This window comes from Vombatus ursinus, unplaced genomic scaffold, assembly GCF_900497805.2.
Source record: "Vombatus ursinus unplaced genomic scaffold, bare-nosed wombat genome assembly UNPS02014924.1, whole genome shotgun sequence".
Classification (NCBI taxonomy): domain Eukaryota; kingdom Metazoa; phylum Chordata; class Mammalia; order Diprotodontia; family Vombatidae; genus Vombatus; species Vombatus ursinus.
In genome coordinates, this window is record NW_020954702.1 from 5,404,396 (window position 1) to 5,424,437 (window position 20,042).

Consider the following 20,042-nt stretch of genomic DNA (forward strand, 5'->3'; position numbering starts at 1 on the left):
AATATTTCCTGCATCTGACCCCTTCTCCCTCCTCATAAAGACAGCTGTTGTCCTAGGTCAGTTCCTCATAATCTCAAACCAAGAGTAATGCAACAGCTACTCAAGCTACTGGGGCTTCAGCTAATTAGCCTCCCTGCATCAATTCTCTCACCACTCTAGGCCATCCTATACACTGTTGCCAAAGCAATTTCCTTAAGAGTAGAAGTGACTATGACACTCTCTACTCAATAAAATTCAGTGTATATTATTGTTTTCAAGATAAAATAGAATGTCCTCTATTTAGTTTTTAAAGCCTTTACAACCTAGCCACAATGTGCCCTTCCAAATAAATTTAGTTTTCTTTCAATTAAAAAAAAATATATATATATATACATGTGTGTGTATATATATATATACTCTCCCTTCTATCTCCCTACCCATTGTGGAAAAAAGAAAAATGAAAACAAAACCCTGTTTTGAGCATACATACTCAAGCAAAATACATTCCCGAACTGGCCATGTCCAAAAATATGCATCTGAAACTAAACTCTATGTCAGTCACCTTTCTATCTGGAGGTTGGGTAGCATGCTTACTTCATTGTGGTTTCTTTGGACCAGTCATTATATTGACCAGAGTACTTAAATCTTTCAAAGTTCTTTATAACTTTACTCTTATGTAATTTTTTTTCTTGCTTCTCTTCACTTCATTCTGCATCAGTTTATACAAATCACCCAAGGTTTTTCTGAAACCACCCTTTCATCATTCTTTATGACATAATAGTATTCTATTACATTTATATACCATAATTTGTTCAGCCATTCTCCAAAGATGGCTATCCCCTTGGTTTCCAATTCTTTGCTACCATAAAAAGAACTGCTATAAATGTTTTTGTACATATGGTCCTCTTCCTCTTCCTCTTTCTCCTCTCTCTGGAGTATAGGCTAAGCGGTAAGCATGCCAGTTGAGCAATTTTTTGGATATAATGATAATAACAGCATTTATTCACCAAGTGCTAAAATCCCATCTTTTACTGGAAACCTCCCCCAATCCCTCAAAATTCTACTACCTGCCTTTATTGATTATATCTTATTTATCTTATGCATAGCTAGCTTTTCACATATTTATTTGCATGTTGTCTTCTTTGGGGCTAGGGTCTATCTTTTGCTTCTTTTTGTATCCCCAAGACTCAGCACAGTACGTGGCACACAGGAGGTTGATAAATGTTCTTGACTTATCAATTGACATATAGCACCTTCTATGTTCTAGGCACTAGGCTCTGCAAATATTATCTCATCTGAGCCTCATAACAACTATGGGGTAGGTGTTGTTATCCTCCCCATTTTACAGATGAGGAAACTAAGGTAAAGAGAGATTAAATTACTTACCCAAGATCACACAGCTAGTGAGGCTAGTATCTGACGCCAGTTGTGAACTCAGGCCCAGCACCCTATCACAATATCTATCTGCTTTACACTCTATTTGCTTTAAATATATTTAATATATATGTATATTTATATAGCTCAAAATTGCTTTTCACAATGACTAGAATAATTCATAGCTTCAACAATAATGCATTAATATGCCTCTTTTCCCATTGAACCTCCTGGGGCAGCTAGGTGGCACAGTGGATAGCACACTCCGATCACCTCACCAAAAGAAAAAAAAAACAAACCACTGAACCTCCAAACTTTGTCATTATTCATTTTTGTCATCTTTGCCAATCTGATCTGTGTGATGTGGAACCTCAGAGATGCTTTAATTGTCACTTCTCCACTATACGGGATTAATGAACAATTCACAGCTCCAAAAACAGCGCAGTAATGTATCCCTTTTCAGACAATCCCTCAAAGATTTGTCATTGTCCTTTTATATCATCTGAATTTTGTTATTTTTTCTAGCTCTATAAAATAATTTTTGGTAGTTTGATTTGTGTGGCACTGAATAAATGAATCAATTTAGGTAGAATTGTCATTTTTATTATATTGGTTCAATCTACTCAAGAGCAATTAACATTTCTCCAACTGTTTAGATCTGACTTTGTGTGAAGTGTTTTGTAATTGTTTTCATATCATTCTTGGGTTTGTCTTGGCAGGTAGGCTCCCCAAATATTTCATACTGTCTACTGTCATTTTAAATGGAATTTCTCTTCCTGTCTCTTGCTGTTGGACTTTGTCGGTAGTATATAGAAATGCTGATGATTTATTTTGGGTTTGTTTTATGTCTTGCAACTTTGTTGAAGTTAATTATTTCAACTAGTTTCTTTAGTTGATTCTCTAGGATTCTCTAAGTATACCATCATATCATCTGCAAAAAGTGATAATTTTGTTTCTTCATTGCCTATTTTAATTTCTTCAATTTCTTTTTCTAGTCTTACTGCTATAGTTGGCAGTTCTAGAACAATACTGAATTACAGTGGTGATGATGGGCATCCTTGCTTTACCCCTGATCTTACTGGAAAGGCTCATAGCATATTACATTTACTGATAGTTTTAGATAGATAATACTTATCATTTTAAGGAAAACTTTACTTACTCTATGTTTTCCAGTGTTTTTAATAGGAATAAGTGTTGTATTTTGTCAAGAAGTTTTTTCTGCACCTATAATTATATGATTTTGTTGGTCTTGTTATTGATATGGTCAATTATGATGATAGTTTTCCTCATACTGAACCAGCCCTGCATTCCTGGTATAAATCCCACCTGGTTACTGTGTATGACCTTTGCAATATACTGCTGTAATTTCCTTGCTAGTATTTTATTTAAAATTTCTACATCAATATTCATTAGGGAAATTGGTCTATAATTTTTTTCTCTGTTTTTGCTCTTCCTGGTTTAGGTATCAGCACCATATTTATGTTGTAAAAGGAATATGGTGGAACTCTGCCTATTTTTCCAAATAGTTTATATGGTATTGGAATTAATTGTTCTTTACATGTTTGGTAGAATTCACTTGTGAATCCTTCTGGTCCTGGGTATTTTTTCTTAGGGAGCTCAATGATGGCTTATTCAATTTCTTTTTCTAAGGTGGGATTATTTAAGTATTCTATTTCCTCTTCAGTTAATCTGGGCAACTTATATTTTTTAAAATAATCATCCATTTCACTTAGATTGTCAGATTGAGTGGCATATAATTAGACAAAATATTTCCTAATAATTGCTTTAATTTCATCTTCATTGGTGATGAATTTGCCCTTTTCATTTTTGACACTGATACTCTGGTTTTCTTTCTTTTTTACATCAAATTAGTCAATAGTTTATTTTATTTTTCATAAAACCAGCTCCTAGTTTTATTTATTAGTTCAATGATTTTCTGACTTTCAATTTTATAAATCACTCCTTTGATTTTCAGGATTTCCAAATTGATGTTTAAGTGGGGATTTTTAATTTGTTCTCTTCTTAGTTTTTTTTCAGTTGTACACCCAATTTATATTTCTGCTCTTTATTTTATTGATGTTAACATTTAGAGATATAATTTTTTTCCTAAGAATGGCATTGGCTGTATCCCACAAATTCTGGTACATTGTATCATTGTTGTCGTTCTCTTTAATAAAATTGATTTTCTATGATTTGTTCTTTGACCCAGTCATTCTTTAGAATTAGATTAGTTTCCAATTAATTTATAATTTATTTCCTCAAACCCCTTACTGAATGTAATTTTTATTGCATTGTGGTCTGAAAAGGACACATTTGATATTTCTCCTTTCTTGCATTTGATTGTGAAGTTTTTACGTCCTAATACATGGTAAACTTTTGTGTAGGTGCCATGTACTGCTAAGAAAAAAGATAAATTTCTTTCAATTCCCATTCATTTTATCCAGAGGTCTATCACATCTAACTTTTCTAAAATTCTATTCATCTCCTTAACTTCTTTCTTGTTTATTTATTTATTTTGGTTAGATTTATCTAGTTCTGAGAGGGGAAAGTTAAGGTCCCCCACTAGCATAGTTTTATCTCCTCCTGTAACTCATTTAACTTTTCCTTTAAGAATTTGCATGCTACATATATGACACATCAAGTAGCTCACTGTTTTATGAATAAGGGAGAAAAATTTGGAACTCAAAATTTTATAAAAACGAATGCTAAAATTGTCTTTACATAAAATTGGGGAAAAATAAAATACTATTAAAGAAAAAATTTTTTTAAAGAATTTGGATGCTATACTATTTGGTGCATATGTTCAATTGCTATTGCTTCACTGTCTATGTCTATTATCTTTTGGCAAAATGTAGTTGCCCTGCTTATCTCTTTTAATTAGATCTATTTTTGCTTTTTCTTTGAGATCATGATTGTGTGAAGAGAGTTATGATTTTCATATTAATTGATGTATGTGTAATGAATATAGTAATAATTTAGATTTTTCAGAATTGCCTCATCTGGCTCATGAGTCAGAAGCTCACAATGCAGTTGAATCAATCAAATCTTGAAAATACTCACAATCACTGCATTCTTGTGCCTGTGTACCTTTGGTGAAGTGAATCAAAGATTGTAGAACCTGTTGTTGTCACAGAACTCTGGTCCTGTGACCACCAAGTAATGACCCCTAAAGATCTAAAATAATAAGGTTCCCACAGAACTCCAGAACACCTGTATTGTGGGCTTCTCATGGGAAACCACTCAGACCCTGAGAAACAGTTGTTTGTAATCCACCTTCCCCGTCCTTTCCGACTTGTGATCTATGTATATAATCTCTGCCTTCACTACAGCAAAGTGGAATTCTGATCAGGAGAATTTCCAATTTGCACATCTGTTCTTCATAATAAAACTAATTAAACCGCTATCTGATTACTGGCACTTTGTTTCTGGCCTGCTGTTTCGTCATTCCCGGGTTAGACACTGGCTCAGTAAAAATCTTAACAATTGCTATTCCTCCTTTTTTATCCTTCAGCTGAAGCATAATAATTTTAACTTTGTGCATGTGCCTCTTTACTTCAAGTGTGTTTCTTATAAACAACATATTACTGGATTCTGGTTTTTAATACACTCTGCTATCCACTTCTGTTTCATGGGTGAGTTCCTACCATTCACATTCACAGTTATGATTACTGTGTATTTCCCTCCATCCTATTTTTCCCCATTTACCCTTCTCTCTCCTTTCATCCTGTCCTTCCTCAAAAGTGTTTTGCTTCTTAAGCTCCAGCCTTGGAGTCAGGAGGACCTCAGTTCAAATTCAGCCTCAGACACATGACACTTTACTAGCTGTGTGACCCTGGGCAAGTCACTTAACCCCAATTGCCTCACCAAAAAAACAAAAACAAAAAAAAGGTGTTTTGCTTCTGACCACTGTCTCCCCCAATATGCCCTCTCTTTTATTAGCCTCCCACCCCTCCTACTTCTCTGAGTGTGTATATTATTCCCCCTTTGAACCAATTCCAATGAGAGTATGGTACAAGCATTGCCTACGAACCCCATTTTCCCTCCACTGTAAAAGTTCTTCCTTTCTCATCCTTTTTATGTGAACTAATTTACCCCATTCTACCTCTCTCTTCCCCTTTTCCCAGTCCATCCTTTTTTCTTACCCTTAATTTTATTTTTTTGAAATCATTCCATCATAGTCAAGTCATACTCATGACCTCTGTCTATGTATACTCCTCCTAACTGCCCTCATAATGGTAGTTTTGAGGAGTTACAAGTATCATCTTCCCCTGTAGGAATATAAACAGTAATCATATTGAATCCCTTATGATTTATCTTTCCTGTTTATACCTTATTTTTTTCTTTTCTTGAGTCATGTATTTGAAAGTCAAATGTTCTATTAATTAGGAATGCCTGAAAGCCCTCTTATCTCATTAAATATCCATTTTCCCCCCTGAAGGATTATATTCAGTTTTGCTGGGTAGTTTATCCTTGGTTGTGATCCTCACTCTTTTGCCCTCCAGAATATCACATTCCAAGCCCTCTGATCCTTTAATGTAGATGCTGCTAAATCTTGTGTCACCCTGACTGTGACTCCATGACATTTGAATCATTTCTTTTCTTTCTTTCTCTCTCTCTTTTTTTTTTTTTGGCTAGGCAATGGGGTTAAGCGACTTGCCCAGGCTCATACAGCTAGTAAGTGTCAAGTATCTGTGGACAGATTTGAACTCAGGTACTCCTGTATCCAGGGCCGATGCTCTATCCACTGCACCACCTAGCTACCCCTGAATTATTTCTTTTCTGGTTGCTTGCAATATTTTCTCCTTGACCTGGGAATTCTGAAATATAACTATAGTATTCCTGGGAGTTCTGAAATACAACTATAATATTCCTGGGAGTTTTCATTTTGAGATCTCTTTCAGGAAGTGATCAGTGGATTCTTTAAATTTCTATTCTATCCTTATTCTAGGCTGTCAGGACAGTTTTCTTTCACAATTTCTTGAAATACAATGTTTAGGCTATTTTTTTTCTTATCATGACATTCAGGTAGTCTAATAATTTTTAAAGTTTCTCTCCTGGATCTATTTTCCAGGTCAACTGTTTTTCCAATGTGATATTTTACATTTTCTTCTTTTTTTTATCCTTTTGATTTTGTTTGATTATTTGATGTCTCATGTAGTCATTAGCTTCCATTTGCCCAATTCTAATTTTTAAGGAATTATTTTCTTCAAGGGGCTTTTGTACCTCTTTTCCATTTGGACAATCCTACTTTTTTTTGGTTTTTGTTTTTGGCTAGGCAATGGGGTTAAGTGACTTTACCAGGGTCACACAGCCAGTAAATATTATGTGTCTGAGGCCAGATTTGAACTCAGGTTTTTCCTGAATCCAGGACTGGTGCGCTATCCACTGCATTACCTAGCTGCTCCCTGGACAATCCTACTTTTTAAGGAGTTCTTTTCTTCAGTGAATTTTTGTACATCTTTTTTCCACTTAGCTTTTGATTTTTAGAACATTCTTCTCTTCAATGGATTTTTGTGTATCGTTTAACATTTGGTCAATTTTGTTTTTCAAGGTATTTTCAGTATTTTTCCTGCCTCTTTACCAAGTTGCCAACTCTCTTTTCAAAATTTTCTTTTCTCAATTTTTCTTCTACCTTACTTGATTTTTTAAATTATTTTTGAGCTCTTTCAAGAATCATTATTTTTTGGGGGGAGGAGGAAGCGTTGTGACCAATCACCTTTTTTTTTTTTTCTTTTTGGTGAGGCTATTGGGCTTAAGTAACTTGCCCAGAGTCACACAGCTACTGAGTGTTATGTGTCTGAGGCTGGATTTGAACTCAGGTCCTCCTGACTCCAGGGCCAGTGCTCTGTCCACTGCGCCACCTGCCCCCCAATCACATTTTTCTTTGAGGCTTTGCATGTAGCAATTTTGTCTTCCGAGTTTTTGTCTCTTGAAAGTCACCATAGTAATTTTTTATAGTCAGGATCTTTTTCTGCTGTTTTCTCGTTTTTCCAGCCTAATTCTTTATTTTTTCCTTTATGTTAAAGTTGGGCTCCTAGTGTAGAGGAGGTACTGTCCGAAGCTTTGGGCCTTTCTTGCCGCTTTCAAAGCTAAGCCTGTGGGTCTATAGGATTTTGGAACTTCCAAGGTAGTATGATCCAAGGCAGGCCTACATAACATATGACCCATGGGCCACCTGTAGCCCACCAAAGCAGCCCGCAGGCAGTATGTTGTACAGGTCTATTTTACATCCTCTACATTTTTCATGGGCTGCCCAAAATCCTTTCATGGACCTAATGATGTGCAGACCTGATCCAAGGAGAAGTGAACTTTCCAGACAGGGACACAGCCTCACTGTAGATGACCTTTGTATCCTGAAAAGAAGGGGTAGGGTAGCACAAGCAGCCTAAGTAGTAACTTCTCCCTCATCAATGACAGTTGCCCTGGAGCAACTGCGAGCTTCCCCTGCAAATCTGGGGACCCAAGTGTGACAGCAGCACAGACATAGGCAACTTGAAGGAAGAGTCACATATCTTCTCCCCAGATTGTGCCCTGAAGCCATCCCAGTAATCAGAAGACAGACAGCCTTCCTATCAAGGCATTGTAGAAGCCAAGTTTTCTAGTTTCTCATTCTTTAACCATTCTGGTAACTTTTTCCAAACAGGAAGCAGTCCCTTGGAGTTTCCCAAAACCAGTTCAAAAGACCACTCTTTGCCTGGATCCTCCATCTCTAAAGGTTCTGGCAACTGGCAGATGGTGATGGGCTGTGGCATGAATGGGTAGTCCTGACCACAGACTTCTCTTTACCTTTCAGCTTCTCAGATGAGCTCCCTAACAGCTGTCTATTCACAGCACTGACCAAACAGGAATCCGAGCTGGAAAAGGTCCATTCAACTCAAGTCCATGACACCCAGCCCCTCAGGAGCTAGTGGGGGTCTCCTTGAACAGTTTCCATGAGGAGTAAAATTCAGTATTAAGCAGCACTCTGTGAACCACTGCAGGTTCATACAATCTCCTGTTCCACCTCCTCCTCATCCCCAGTTAAGCCACTAGAGGAATCAAGGCCACTCGAGCCCTGAAATAGTGGCATTTCCCCCAGACCTTCTCTTAGGGAGTCTCCTGACACCATTTGGCAGCCCATAGAAATGTGCCTCTGCAGAACTGTAAACCTCTGTGACCACTAGCATTTATCGCCTTTTTGGGTCTTCTTTGCCTTGTCTTCAAGGCCTTCCCTGCACCCACAACACACACTTCCAGTTCTGTGCAACCTCAGCCTGGCTGATCCCTCACCCTGGAAACTGAGTGCTCTGAGAAGCCCCGTCCAGGCAGCATTTCTGAGAGGTGTCCCTTTGTTTTTATCACTGTAGGGGGAAGGGTGACCTGTACCTAAGATGAAATGACTGTGACACAAACAACTAAAAATGCTGGAAATCAAAGCAAACAAACAAAAAAACCACGACTCCCTCAACTCTCTCCCAAGCCCATTACCCCTGAACTTTCCTGCTGCGGCTCTTCCTTCCTCACCCTCTCAGCTGAGAACTTGGCCTCATATTTCACTGAAAAAACTGAGACCATTTGCCCGTTTTCCTTCTTTCTCATCTCACATTGCTCAGATTCCTTCTGCTACTATTCCCTCCTTCACCCACCTAACATGAAGAAGTGGTCCTTCTTGGTTAAGGCAAACCCCTCTCTATATGCACAAGTGATCCTGTTCCAACCCACAATCTCCAGCAGACTTCTCCTATATCACTGTTGTTCACTCACTAATCTTCCATCTCTTCTTGTCTATTGCCTGCTTCCCTAATGCCTAAAACAGGCTTATATCTCCCCCATTCTCACTTGATACATCAATCACCACTAATTATCATCCTATATCTCTTCTCTCTATCCTGGCTAAACTTGAAAAGACAATTGGTGTTTCCACTAGCTTTCCTGTCATTCTCTTCTTAAATCTCTGCAGTCTGGCTTCTGATCATTCAACTGAAACTTCTTGCTTTCTCCAAAGCTATCAATGATCTCTTTATTGCTAAATCTGATGGTCTTCTCGATTTTCATCCTTTTTTAAAATTTTAAATATTTTTCCCAATTACATGTAAAAATAATTCATTTTTTATAAAATTTTGAGTTCCAAATTTTCTCCGTCTTCTCCCTCTCTTCCCTAAGTGGGTAAGCAATTTGATATAGGTTATACATATGCAATCATATCAGACATATTTCCATATTAGTCATGTTGTATAAGAAGAAACAGAATAAAAGGAAAAAAAAACAAAAAAATTTAAAAACTGAAAATAGTATGCTTTGAACTGCATTCAGAATCCATCAGTTCTTTCTCTGGATATGGATAGCATTTTCCAACATGAATCTTTTGGAATTGTCTTGGATAATTGTATTGCTGAGAAGAGCTAAGTCAATCATAGTTGATTATCAAACAATGTCACTGTTACAGCGTACAATGTTCTCCTGGTTCTGTTCATTTCATTTTGAATCAGTTCATGTAAGTCCTTCTAAGTTTTTCTTAAATTCATTGCTCATCATTTCTTATAGCTCAACAGTATTCCATCACATTCATATACCACAACTTGTTCAGCCATTCCCCAATTGATAGGCATCCCCTCAATTTCCAATTCTTTGCCACCACAAAAAGAGCTGCTATAAATATTTTTGCACATGTAGGTCCTTTTCCCTTTTTCATGATCTCTTTGGGATACAAATCTAGTGGTGGTATTACTGGATCAAAAGGTATGCACAGCTGATTGCTCTTTGGGCATAGTTCCAAATTGCTCTCCAGAATGTCTGGATCCATTCACAACTCTACCCATGTGCATTAGTGTCCCAATTTTCCCACACCTTCTCCAACATTTATCATTTTTCTGTCAATCTGATAGGTGTGAGGTGGTACTTCAGAGTTTTTTAAATTTGCATTTCTCTCATCAATAGTGATTTAGAGCATTTTTTATATGACTACAGATAGATTTGATTTTTTTTACTGAAAACTGCCTGTTCATATCCTTTGACCATTTATCAACTGGGGAACGACTTGTACTCTTATAAATTTGACTGAATTCTCCATATATTTGAGAAATAAGGCCTTTATCAGAGATACTTGCTATAAAAATTGTTTCCTAGCTTCCTGCTTTCCTTCTAATCTTGGTTGCATAATTTTCACCCTTCTTGCTTTTGATGCACCCTCTTCCTGATGCTTTCTTTTCTCTGTTTTCTCCTACCTGTTGGACCACTCTCAGTCTCCTTTGTTGGGTCTTCATTCAGGTCAAGCCCACTTAGGAAATGGGTGTTCCCCAAGGCTCTATCCAGGGCCCTCTTCTCTTTTCCCTCTATTATTTTTCTTAGTGATCTCCTCAAGTCACATGCATTCAATTAACCTCTTTATACAGATGATTTTCAGATCCATTTGTCCAGCTCTTAACTCTCTGCTGACCTACAGTCTCATTCTCCCCAATCACCAGGCTTGTAATGCAGGTTTTATCCTCCACTCCTCCAATCAGTTTGCCAAGTCCTATCATTTCTACCTTTGTAACAACTCTCAGACATTGCCATTGACCTACTGTATTCATCACCTCATAATCCTAGTCAATAGACATTAAGCATCTACTATATGCCAAGCACTATGCTAAGTGACAGAAGAAAACCACAAATTAACATGATCTAGACTTTATTATATTTTATTAAACATGTCCCAATTACATTTCAATCTGGTTCAGTAGTCAGGTGTTCAAGTAATTTCAGCCTAATTCATCAAACCTTTTTATCAGTACTCTACGTTTGATACAGTTACTAACATTAAGAACTGTATCTAGCATGGGACCACTAGGCTTTTATCCCGGGGCTTTGTCATATGAGGTTGGTGCTTTTTTCCTACAGCAGATGGCACAGGGCCAGTGGAGGACCATGAGACACAGAGGACTACCTCAAGGAACAAATACAGTATCCCTCCATCCACCTGATTTTAGTACCCTGACAGATAGAAACGTGCTGCCCAAGACACACACCATCCTCTTCTCAAGGTACTTTTTCCTACCACCACAATGGCACAATTGCACTCAGTCTCTGCACTGCTGGGATCCATAACACATGGCATCATTGACAATGACTGTGGGGCATGTACTGGCTTGGAGTATCCTAGAATCTCTTTCTCCCTCCTGTTCCCCTCTCTAACTAAATCTGCTCCAGGTGCCAGAATTCCCAGTTAAAACATTACTAACAAAAAAATGAAGCACCCATAATGTGGGCTATTGAAGGAATGAGGAAAAACACAAGGTTAGTTATTACAAATGAAAAATTTGACTTTGAACAACTAGGCAGTACAGTGGATAGAATGTCTGGCCTGGAGTCAGGAAGAGTTGAGTTCAGATCCAGCCTCACACACTTATTAGCTGTGTGATCCTGGGCAAGTCACTTAACCCTGCTTGCCTCAGTTTCCTTATCTATAAAATGAGCTGGAGAAGGAAATGGCAAACCACTCCAGTACCTTTGCCAAGAAAACCCCAAAAGAGGTCACAAAGCGTCAGACACAACTGAAATAATTCAACAACAGCAACAAATTTTTCTACATGACACTGGTATTGGACATGACTGAAAAATGACAGAGCAACTGAAATTCAGATTGAGCTACAAGCCTTTTTTTCTCCTTATGCCCTCTATCCTTTCAGGGTTTAAACATATTTGTTACTATCTAGCTTTTCATCTAGGAATTTCCTACATGAATATAATTACAGGTTCAATTCTTATCTCCCTTAACCAAAACTTGATTAAATGCCTTCTATGTACCAGATACTATGCCAGGCACTGGAGGTACTATTACAAAGTTACTATCTGAGTGACTTTAGCCATGTCACTTAACCTCCCTTGAGTTTTCTCACCTGCAAAATGAAGGGGTTTCACTAAACGACCCTGAGGTCCTGCCCAGCTCTATATCTACAATCCCATGCCTGTCCTATCAGGGCAGATGACCGGGTGGTCTTCTTGGGCAGAGACAGATGGGGCGATTGTTTTATCTTCCATGGGCAGCTCTACACAAGGGAAAAATCCCATAACTAAGTGGATTAATTGGGGGGGGTACAAGGGAAAGTGGAGATGAGGAGTGATAAAGTCACTGCTTTACAAAATTAATACATCTGTTGCTAAATTAGTACTATATAGTATTAAATAAGTGCTATAAACAAGTTCATGTGACCTTGGGCAAGGCACTTAACCCTGATTTCCTCACCAAAAACAAACAAAAAAAAAGTTCAATCGTTCACAGCACTTGCCTATTATAGCGTGAAGCTCTAGTATCAGGTGGTTTGCACACCCAATTTTTCTTCTTTCTTTGTCTTGCTTTTTTTTTTCTTAAATTTTGCAAAACGGCTAACATGAAAATGTTTTGCATGACTTCATATGTATAATGGGTATTCCTTGCTTTCTCAAAGGATGGGAGAGGGGTGGAGAGAATTCAGAATTGAAAATGAAAACAACTTTTAAAAATAGAACAAAATTGTCTACTATTAAAAATATACACAATTATAGAAAGCTTACCTTATTGCACTGCCAATGCATTCCATTCTAGGCATCTACCTGACTTGCCTACCCCCTAGTCTAGGTTCTGCATGAAGTTCATCTCTAATCTCAATTGTACCATGAAGCTTTTCCACAAGTGCTTCAGCCGTCACCAATTTCTCTCTTCTTCAAATTCCTTTGACTTTATGCCAGCACTCTACAAGAAAAGTGGCCTTTTGGATGGCATATTCTAACCTTTTTGTTTGAATAGGCAGAAAGGTAATTCAATTTTAATTTAACAATCATTTAATTTTTTAATTGTACGATATATTTTGTTTTCCTTAATCCGGCCTCAGACACCAACTAGCTATGTGACCCTGGGCAAGTCTCTTAACTCTGTTTGCCACAGTTCCTCATCTGTCAAAAAATGAGCTGGAGAAGGAAATAGCAAACCATTCTAGTATCTTTTCGAAGAAAACTCCAAAATGGGATCCCAGAAGAGCGGGACATAACTGAAATGACCAAACAACAACAAATGCTTATGGGGACAGCTAGGTGTCAAAGTGGATAGAGCACTGGGCTTGGAATCAAGAAGACTAATCTTCATGAGTTCAAATCCAGCCCCAGACACTTATTAGCTATGTGACCTTGGGCAAGTCACTTAACTCTGTTTGCCTCAGTTTCCTCATCTGTGAAATGAGCTGGAGAAGGAAATGGCAAACCACTTCAGTATCTCTGCAAAAAAACCCCAAATGCGGACGTAGAGAGTTGGACATAACTGAAAAATGACTTAACAAAATTTCCAAATATATGCACCCCGACTGAATCCTCTCTTGTAACAAAGAATAAAGGAGAGAGAGTGAAAAGATAGCAATTCAGCAAAAATACCCTAACATTTGAATCTGATAGCATATTCAATATTCCACATCTATAAGGACTTCTCCCCCTTCCACCTCTGCAAAACAGGGAGAAAGGTGCATTTTCTCATCTTCAAGAATAAGCTTGGTCATTAAAATTATGCTACTCAACACTTATTAAGTTCCTACTATATACACAGAATAGTGTAAAGTGATATTGCAAAGGGACTTCAATACCTGGTGAAGGACACTCAACTTGGTAGGCAACAGGAAATTACTGAAGATATCTGAGCAAAGGAATGACAGGACCAGACCTTTGCACAAGAAAGGTTATTCTGACATATCGTGCATGAAGGATAGACTGGGGAGGGGATGCAAAAGAGGCTACTGAAATAACTTTTCTAATCATTGTATCCTAAATATTTCACTGGTAAATTATGCCAAATTGAGCTGATTTATCTCTGATTCTGGTCCTCATCCTGCATAGACCGTATCACTAAGCCCCAGGATCTCTTTTACCTCTTTTTTTTTTCTTTCTTCTCTTGCTGTAATCATCATGATGAACAATATGGTTTTCAAATACCTCCTGAATATAAACCTTTAGTTATCCATGGTAATGGAGTGCTCTCACGACCTCTAAGATATGCCCTAGCAATATGGCAATTTAAAAGTATTACTGAAAACAATTAGCAAACCCACAAGTTATAAGAAGAGCAAAAGAAAGAAATTATTTTGAAATCAACCACAGAGTCAAAATTAAGATCCCTGAAAATATATGGATTCAATATGTTGACTTTGGTACCATCTATGCAATGTACCTAAAATTAAATTCATGAAAACAAACCAAATGCAACTCTAGAATTGTCCTCTGGTTTTCTATTCCAAAGGTTTAAAAAAAAAAAAAAAGGATGTATTTGCAACCAAAAGCAATAAACCATGCCCCTCATTTCGATCTATTCTTTAATCTACAAAGGGAAGTAATTAATAAAATCTAGAATTTTTTTTTTTGCACAGGCCACTGGGGTAAATCAACAACCAGCACCAACACAAGCTATCTGCACCATCTCACCCTCAATCTATGCCTGACTTTATGCTGCCTTCTTTCCCATCCTCGTGAAAAGACAAAAAACAAAAACCCAAATCTTAGAGACTTTGATGTTTATACCAAATACATGATTTGAACTTTCCTCTTGTCCCTTTTTTTCCTTCAAAATCCCTAGATTATTTTTTCTTCAAAATCCCTAGATTGTACAGCAGCTTCACAGAGACTGAGTCTCTAGACAGAACATGGTAAAGTAAGGCCTATGTACCCAATTTCTTTTCACTTTTTAACATTTCTTTCTGATTTATCCTATGGAAAATCCAAACAATCCAGGGCACTTTTTTGTTTTGTTTTAATTTGCATTTTTTTTTATAAATAAGCCTTTTCTGTATTTCATCTAAGGAGAAGGAACAAAATAGAAACTATTGATCTACTATAAAATTAGTAAAGAAAACCTCCATCTAACAAAAAGCTGTTTAGAATCTCTAAATACCTAAGGCAAATGATGACTACTACTTTAAGAAAAGGAACCTTTTCACAAAGGTAAAAAGAATAGGTAACAATCTCTATTTACTAAGGTTTTCACTCTGCAAGAATCTTGGAAACATGTTCTAATTTGGGGCTGCTAAGTGGTGCAGTGGATAGAGACCTGGCTCTGGAGTCAGGAGGACCTGAGTTCAAATATGACCTTAAACACTTACTAACTGTGTGACCCTAGGCAAGTCACTTAACCCTGATTGTCTCAAAAAAAAAAAAAAAAAAAAAAGACAAGAAACCTGTCTTAATTCAATCAACACCTAGTGGGTTTTTATTTTTAAAAAATACTTAAATTCTACCTTGTCCCCCACACCAAGAAAAGTGCTTATAGTAAGTTGCTTAGCAGACCATTTTTACTACAGTACTACTACTGTTCTCCCACCAAAATTAAAAAGTTCCAACATCCTATCTCCCAAACATCTTATTATCCTTTTCTGCACAACTCTGGTCTGCAAGCATGCTTCCATAATAGGCTCATTATACAGAGGCATTATATACATATCTTACAATGTTTAATTTACATTGCTTGTTCAATGACAGCTTTTTTCCCCCCTTCACAGCTAGTACCTTCCCAATCCTTAATCTGTTTCACTGAGTGCTCCTTGACAACTAAAGACAGGGAAGATAATACTAGTCTTGGCCCGCCCCAACCTCCTAGATATGTATGTATGTATGTGTGTGTGTATGTATATAATAGGGGTCTTCTAAGTGTCTGTTTGGGGCAACTAGGTGGTGCAATGGACAGAGGAAGAAGGCCTGAGTTCAAACCTAGCCTCAGACAGGGTGTGACCCTGGGCAAGTTACTTAACCTTGTCTGCCTCATTTCCTCATCTGTCAAATGAGCTGGAGAAGGAAATAGCAAACCACTCCAGCATCTTTGCCAGGAAAATCCCAAATGGGGTCATGAAGAGACAGGCACAAGTGAAAAGTGACTGACTGAACAATAAGAGTGTCTGCTTAAGAACTAAGAGCTGATGGAGAACTAAGGACAGAGAAGATACCAGCCTTGCTCTGCCCCAACGTCCTATACATCTACACATAGGAATACATCCACACAAGTATAAGTATGGATATATACATATGTAGATGCATATGTGATGTGTATTTAGTGCAGATGTACATGTGTATATATAAATATATAAAATGAGTCTTCTGAATGTCCAAGCCCTGTGCCAACCTCCTATACATGTGTACTTATAATATAGATGTACACATATTTGTATATATAAATATACATAAAATGAGTCTTCCAAGTGTCAAGACTTGCCTTGCACTGCCCCAATGTCTTATACATATGCATATATGATGTGTATTTATCATGGATGATGTGTTTTGATTAGTTCGTAAATTGCTGTAGATAGACATATGTGTATATATAAACATATATATATAAAATATATAAAATGAGTCTTAAGTGTCAAGTCTTCCCCTGCCCCAACCTCCTATACATATACGTATATGATATGTATTTATAATCTAGATAGACGTGTGTATATAAATATATACATATATAAAATGAGTCGTGTGACAAGCCTTGCCTTGCTCTGCCCCAACCTCCTATACATATATGATGTGTATTTATAATGTAGATAGAGGTGTGTGTGTGTGTGTGTGTATAAAATTAGTCTTCTAGGTGTCAAGCCTTGCCCTACCCCAACCTCCCCTCCAAAGCCCAGACCACTTAACAGATTATTTGCAATCCTGTCATAGGAACCTAGACAAAAGAGTGAGTTACATAAACTCTCAAGAAAAGAGGAGGAGGGTGGGGGGCTCGGGGGTGCTCGGACATGCCGAGGGAGGGTCGTGGGCTCCCGATCGCGTCTCCAGGCTCGCCCACCAGCAGCCTCCCAAACCTTTCCCAAAAACCAGTGGATTGTCCCCTAACCTCCCCGCGGCTTCCAGGCAAACCAAGCCAGAGCCCATTCCCCCAGCCTCCGCGCCCTTCCACCCACGCCTTACTTGCAGGGGAAAAGTAGCCGCTCGGTTGCCCACATAGCCTCGGACGACGTGACTCTGGATGGACAGGACCCTGCACTCTTCCTCCATGCTGGTCTCCTCCGCCGGGCAGCAGCAAACCCGAGGCTTAGGGTCGGCTGAATGAGGAAGGAGGAAAAAGAGACAGAGCGTCAGGAGCAAGAGCGCGGGCAGCCCACCCGGACAGAGCCCCGGCAGGCTCGGACGCGGACTGGTCCGGGCTACTGGACGGAGGCGACTCCCGCCAGGGTACGACCGCGCCGACGAGCGACCGAGCAATGAGCGCAGCAGCTGTAACCGAGGCAGAAGAGGCGGCTCCCGGAGGGCGGGGGGGGGCGGGGGAATGGGGGGGCGGAGCGCGCAGACCGGAAGTAAGGAGCCGAGGCCAAGCCGGGCCGAGCTGCGAGCGCGAGGCGGGCTGCCCGGGCTCGGGGTGTTGCTGGCGGGCGTGACGTAGGCCGGAGCCGAGGTCAAAGGGTCGCCGCCGGCTCCCCGGGTTGGCCGCGGCACGCGCGGTGGGCCTCTCTGCCGAGCTCGGCTCAGGCGGTCCGCGCAGACACCTAAGTCTCGGTTTCGCATCCTTGCTCTGAGCCGGCTTCAGGACATTTGGGAGCCGGCGTGGATGGGAGGGCGTCGGGCTGACGCTCGCGTGGCATCGCGCCCCGCGCCCACACGGCGCAGCGGGTCGCCCCCGAAGGAATGAACAGCCCACGCGTGTTTCTCTCCAGAAAACGCACCCCCCCTTCCCACTAAGCCTGCGTTTTTACATCATTAAATCTGAGCAAGCCTTTGAACGAGGCAACGTCAGGACAGCGAGGGGAGGAGGCGATCGTGAACCTGGCGCTGAAACGGCTGGGACTCCTCCCACTCTGCAGATACCAAGGTCTACACACGCTCTGGTTGCAAATGGCAAGGGCTTCCTCCTGGACCAAACACATTCATAATTACATGTACGTGGTTTATGAATAAGCAGAGAAAACCGGATAGCGCTATGTTGCGTTATTCAGGTTATTTTAGTGTTGTGCTGGTTTCTATCAAGAGTTACCTATCGCCGCTTTGCCTTGTCTTTCCCCATGCTCAGACAAAATTATTTATGATCTTTTAGCTTCATTTATCATTTTCTTTTTTTTTTTCTAACTCTGTTCCATCTCCTACGATAGACGTCGTTCTTCCACTTCAGTCCAAGGAAACCAATGTGATCTCTCTCTCCCTCTCTCTCTCTATATATGTAGTCTAGATCTACATTTCTGTAAAAATTAAAACAAGGTCCACCAGCTTTCAAAGAATATGAAAAATTATTTGTTAACGTTGTTGAAGCACAGTCTTTCTACCTTCTTCGTCCTTGGCTTTCAGGCGTGCTAAAATATTTTGTACATATATGTGTCATGCATGCACACACAGTATGTGTATATGAATGAACACAACATGTATTTTGTGTTCTAGGTTATTAAAGTTAAGCTTGTAAAGTTGTAATTCTCCTTTGCTTTTATTTGTCCTTGTGCTTCACCTTGGCCTTGGTTTTCACTTGGTGCAAAGAAGAGCCCATTGCTCAGCTACCCTATACACTGACTCCATAATTGGTGTTGGATAAGTCTACCACATTATCCAGATTTCATGGCTCCCAATTTCTGTCACCCACGTAACACACTAACAAATGTTAGCAAACATTATTATATTTTATGTGACACTAAAATAAAGTGGCAAAAGAATGGGAAAAAAAGAGTCACCGTGGGTGTATGCTGACTGGGAATAGCCAGCTGCTACAGGAATGAGGATTTCCCTGGATTGACTCTGTTGATGTGGAATAAGTGAAACACAAACTTCAGAGGAGTATTGCAGTTAAGGGGAGAGCTGCCTTTTCCCAGCTAAGAGCCATGATAGAAGGATTTTAGGGAAACAAGTCAGGGTCATCTTTTCTAACCTAGTCCACTAGGCTCAGCACTCACTGGTCACCTTTGCCTTAGGGACAAAGTTAATTGGGGTGGCCTCTACTGCACTAGCAATAGCTTCTACTTTTGAAGTCTTTGGAGAAGAGAGCAAAGAAGCACAAATCCCATGCAAAATGCTTAATTTTGCAAAGTTCACCTTGGCCTCAATATGGAGATTCTACCCCTTCTACCCCTTGGTTGCAGTTTCTTTCCTTCATTTGGGACTTTCTCCTGGAAATCTCTGTGGACAATCCCAGCAGCCTTCATGACCTCATGGCCAATTAAATCCTAGGAAAATTTGAATCTCTGTGGTCACACTAATGTAGAGCCAGATTCTGACACAAGATTAAACCAAATTCCAAGAATTATACCATTTGAGTTGTCATGAGTTTAATTTGGGTAGCAATAGATTTATTATTCACAGTAGGATTTATAACACCACTGGGTTTTCAACCTTTAAATTCAAATTAGTGAAAAATAAGTACTAATTTGAGAAGAGGCTTTTAAGTGAGCCAATGAATCTATACAAGCTGATCCATAACATCTGTCCAATAGATTGCCAAGGGAGAAAACCAATAAAATATATCAGATCGATTTAAGAATCACAGAATCACTGAATCTTGACGTTAGAAGGAAATTCATAGGTCATCCAATCCAACCTGTATCTAAAAAGTGGTTCTCTATCTTCTGCTTAAAGACCTTCAGGAAGGGGGAAACCACTATCTCCCAAGACAGCTCATTCCATTTTTGGATAGCTGTAATTACTAGTATAAGATCCAGTTATAATAATTAGTTCATTTTGAGCCTATGGGCAATATAACACCTCCTAAGTTCCATATTCTTCCCTCCTCTCCAGCTTTAGGGAGTTTATTTTATTTT

General features: G+C 39.1%; 1 protein-coding gene across 1 annotated transcript in view; it reads right to left on the bottom strand.

Moving 5' to 3' along the window:
* The window catches only part of PDXK (pyridoxal kinase), a 78,520-nt gene extending 60,998 nt beyond the window's left edge, over nucleotides 1–17,522 (bottom strand). The window contains exon 1 of the mRNA XM_027843662.1: nucleotides 17,221–17,522. Within this exon, the coding sequence (XP_027699463.1) occupies nucleotides 17,221–17,307 (87 nt within the window). The 5' untranslated portion in view covers nucleotides 17,308–17,522. The remainder of the gene's footprint in view (nucleotides 1–17,220) is intronic.
* Nucleotides 17,523–20,042: the final 2,520 nt, after the last annotated feature.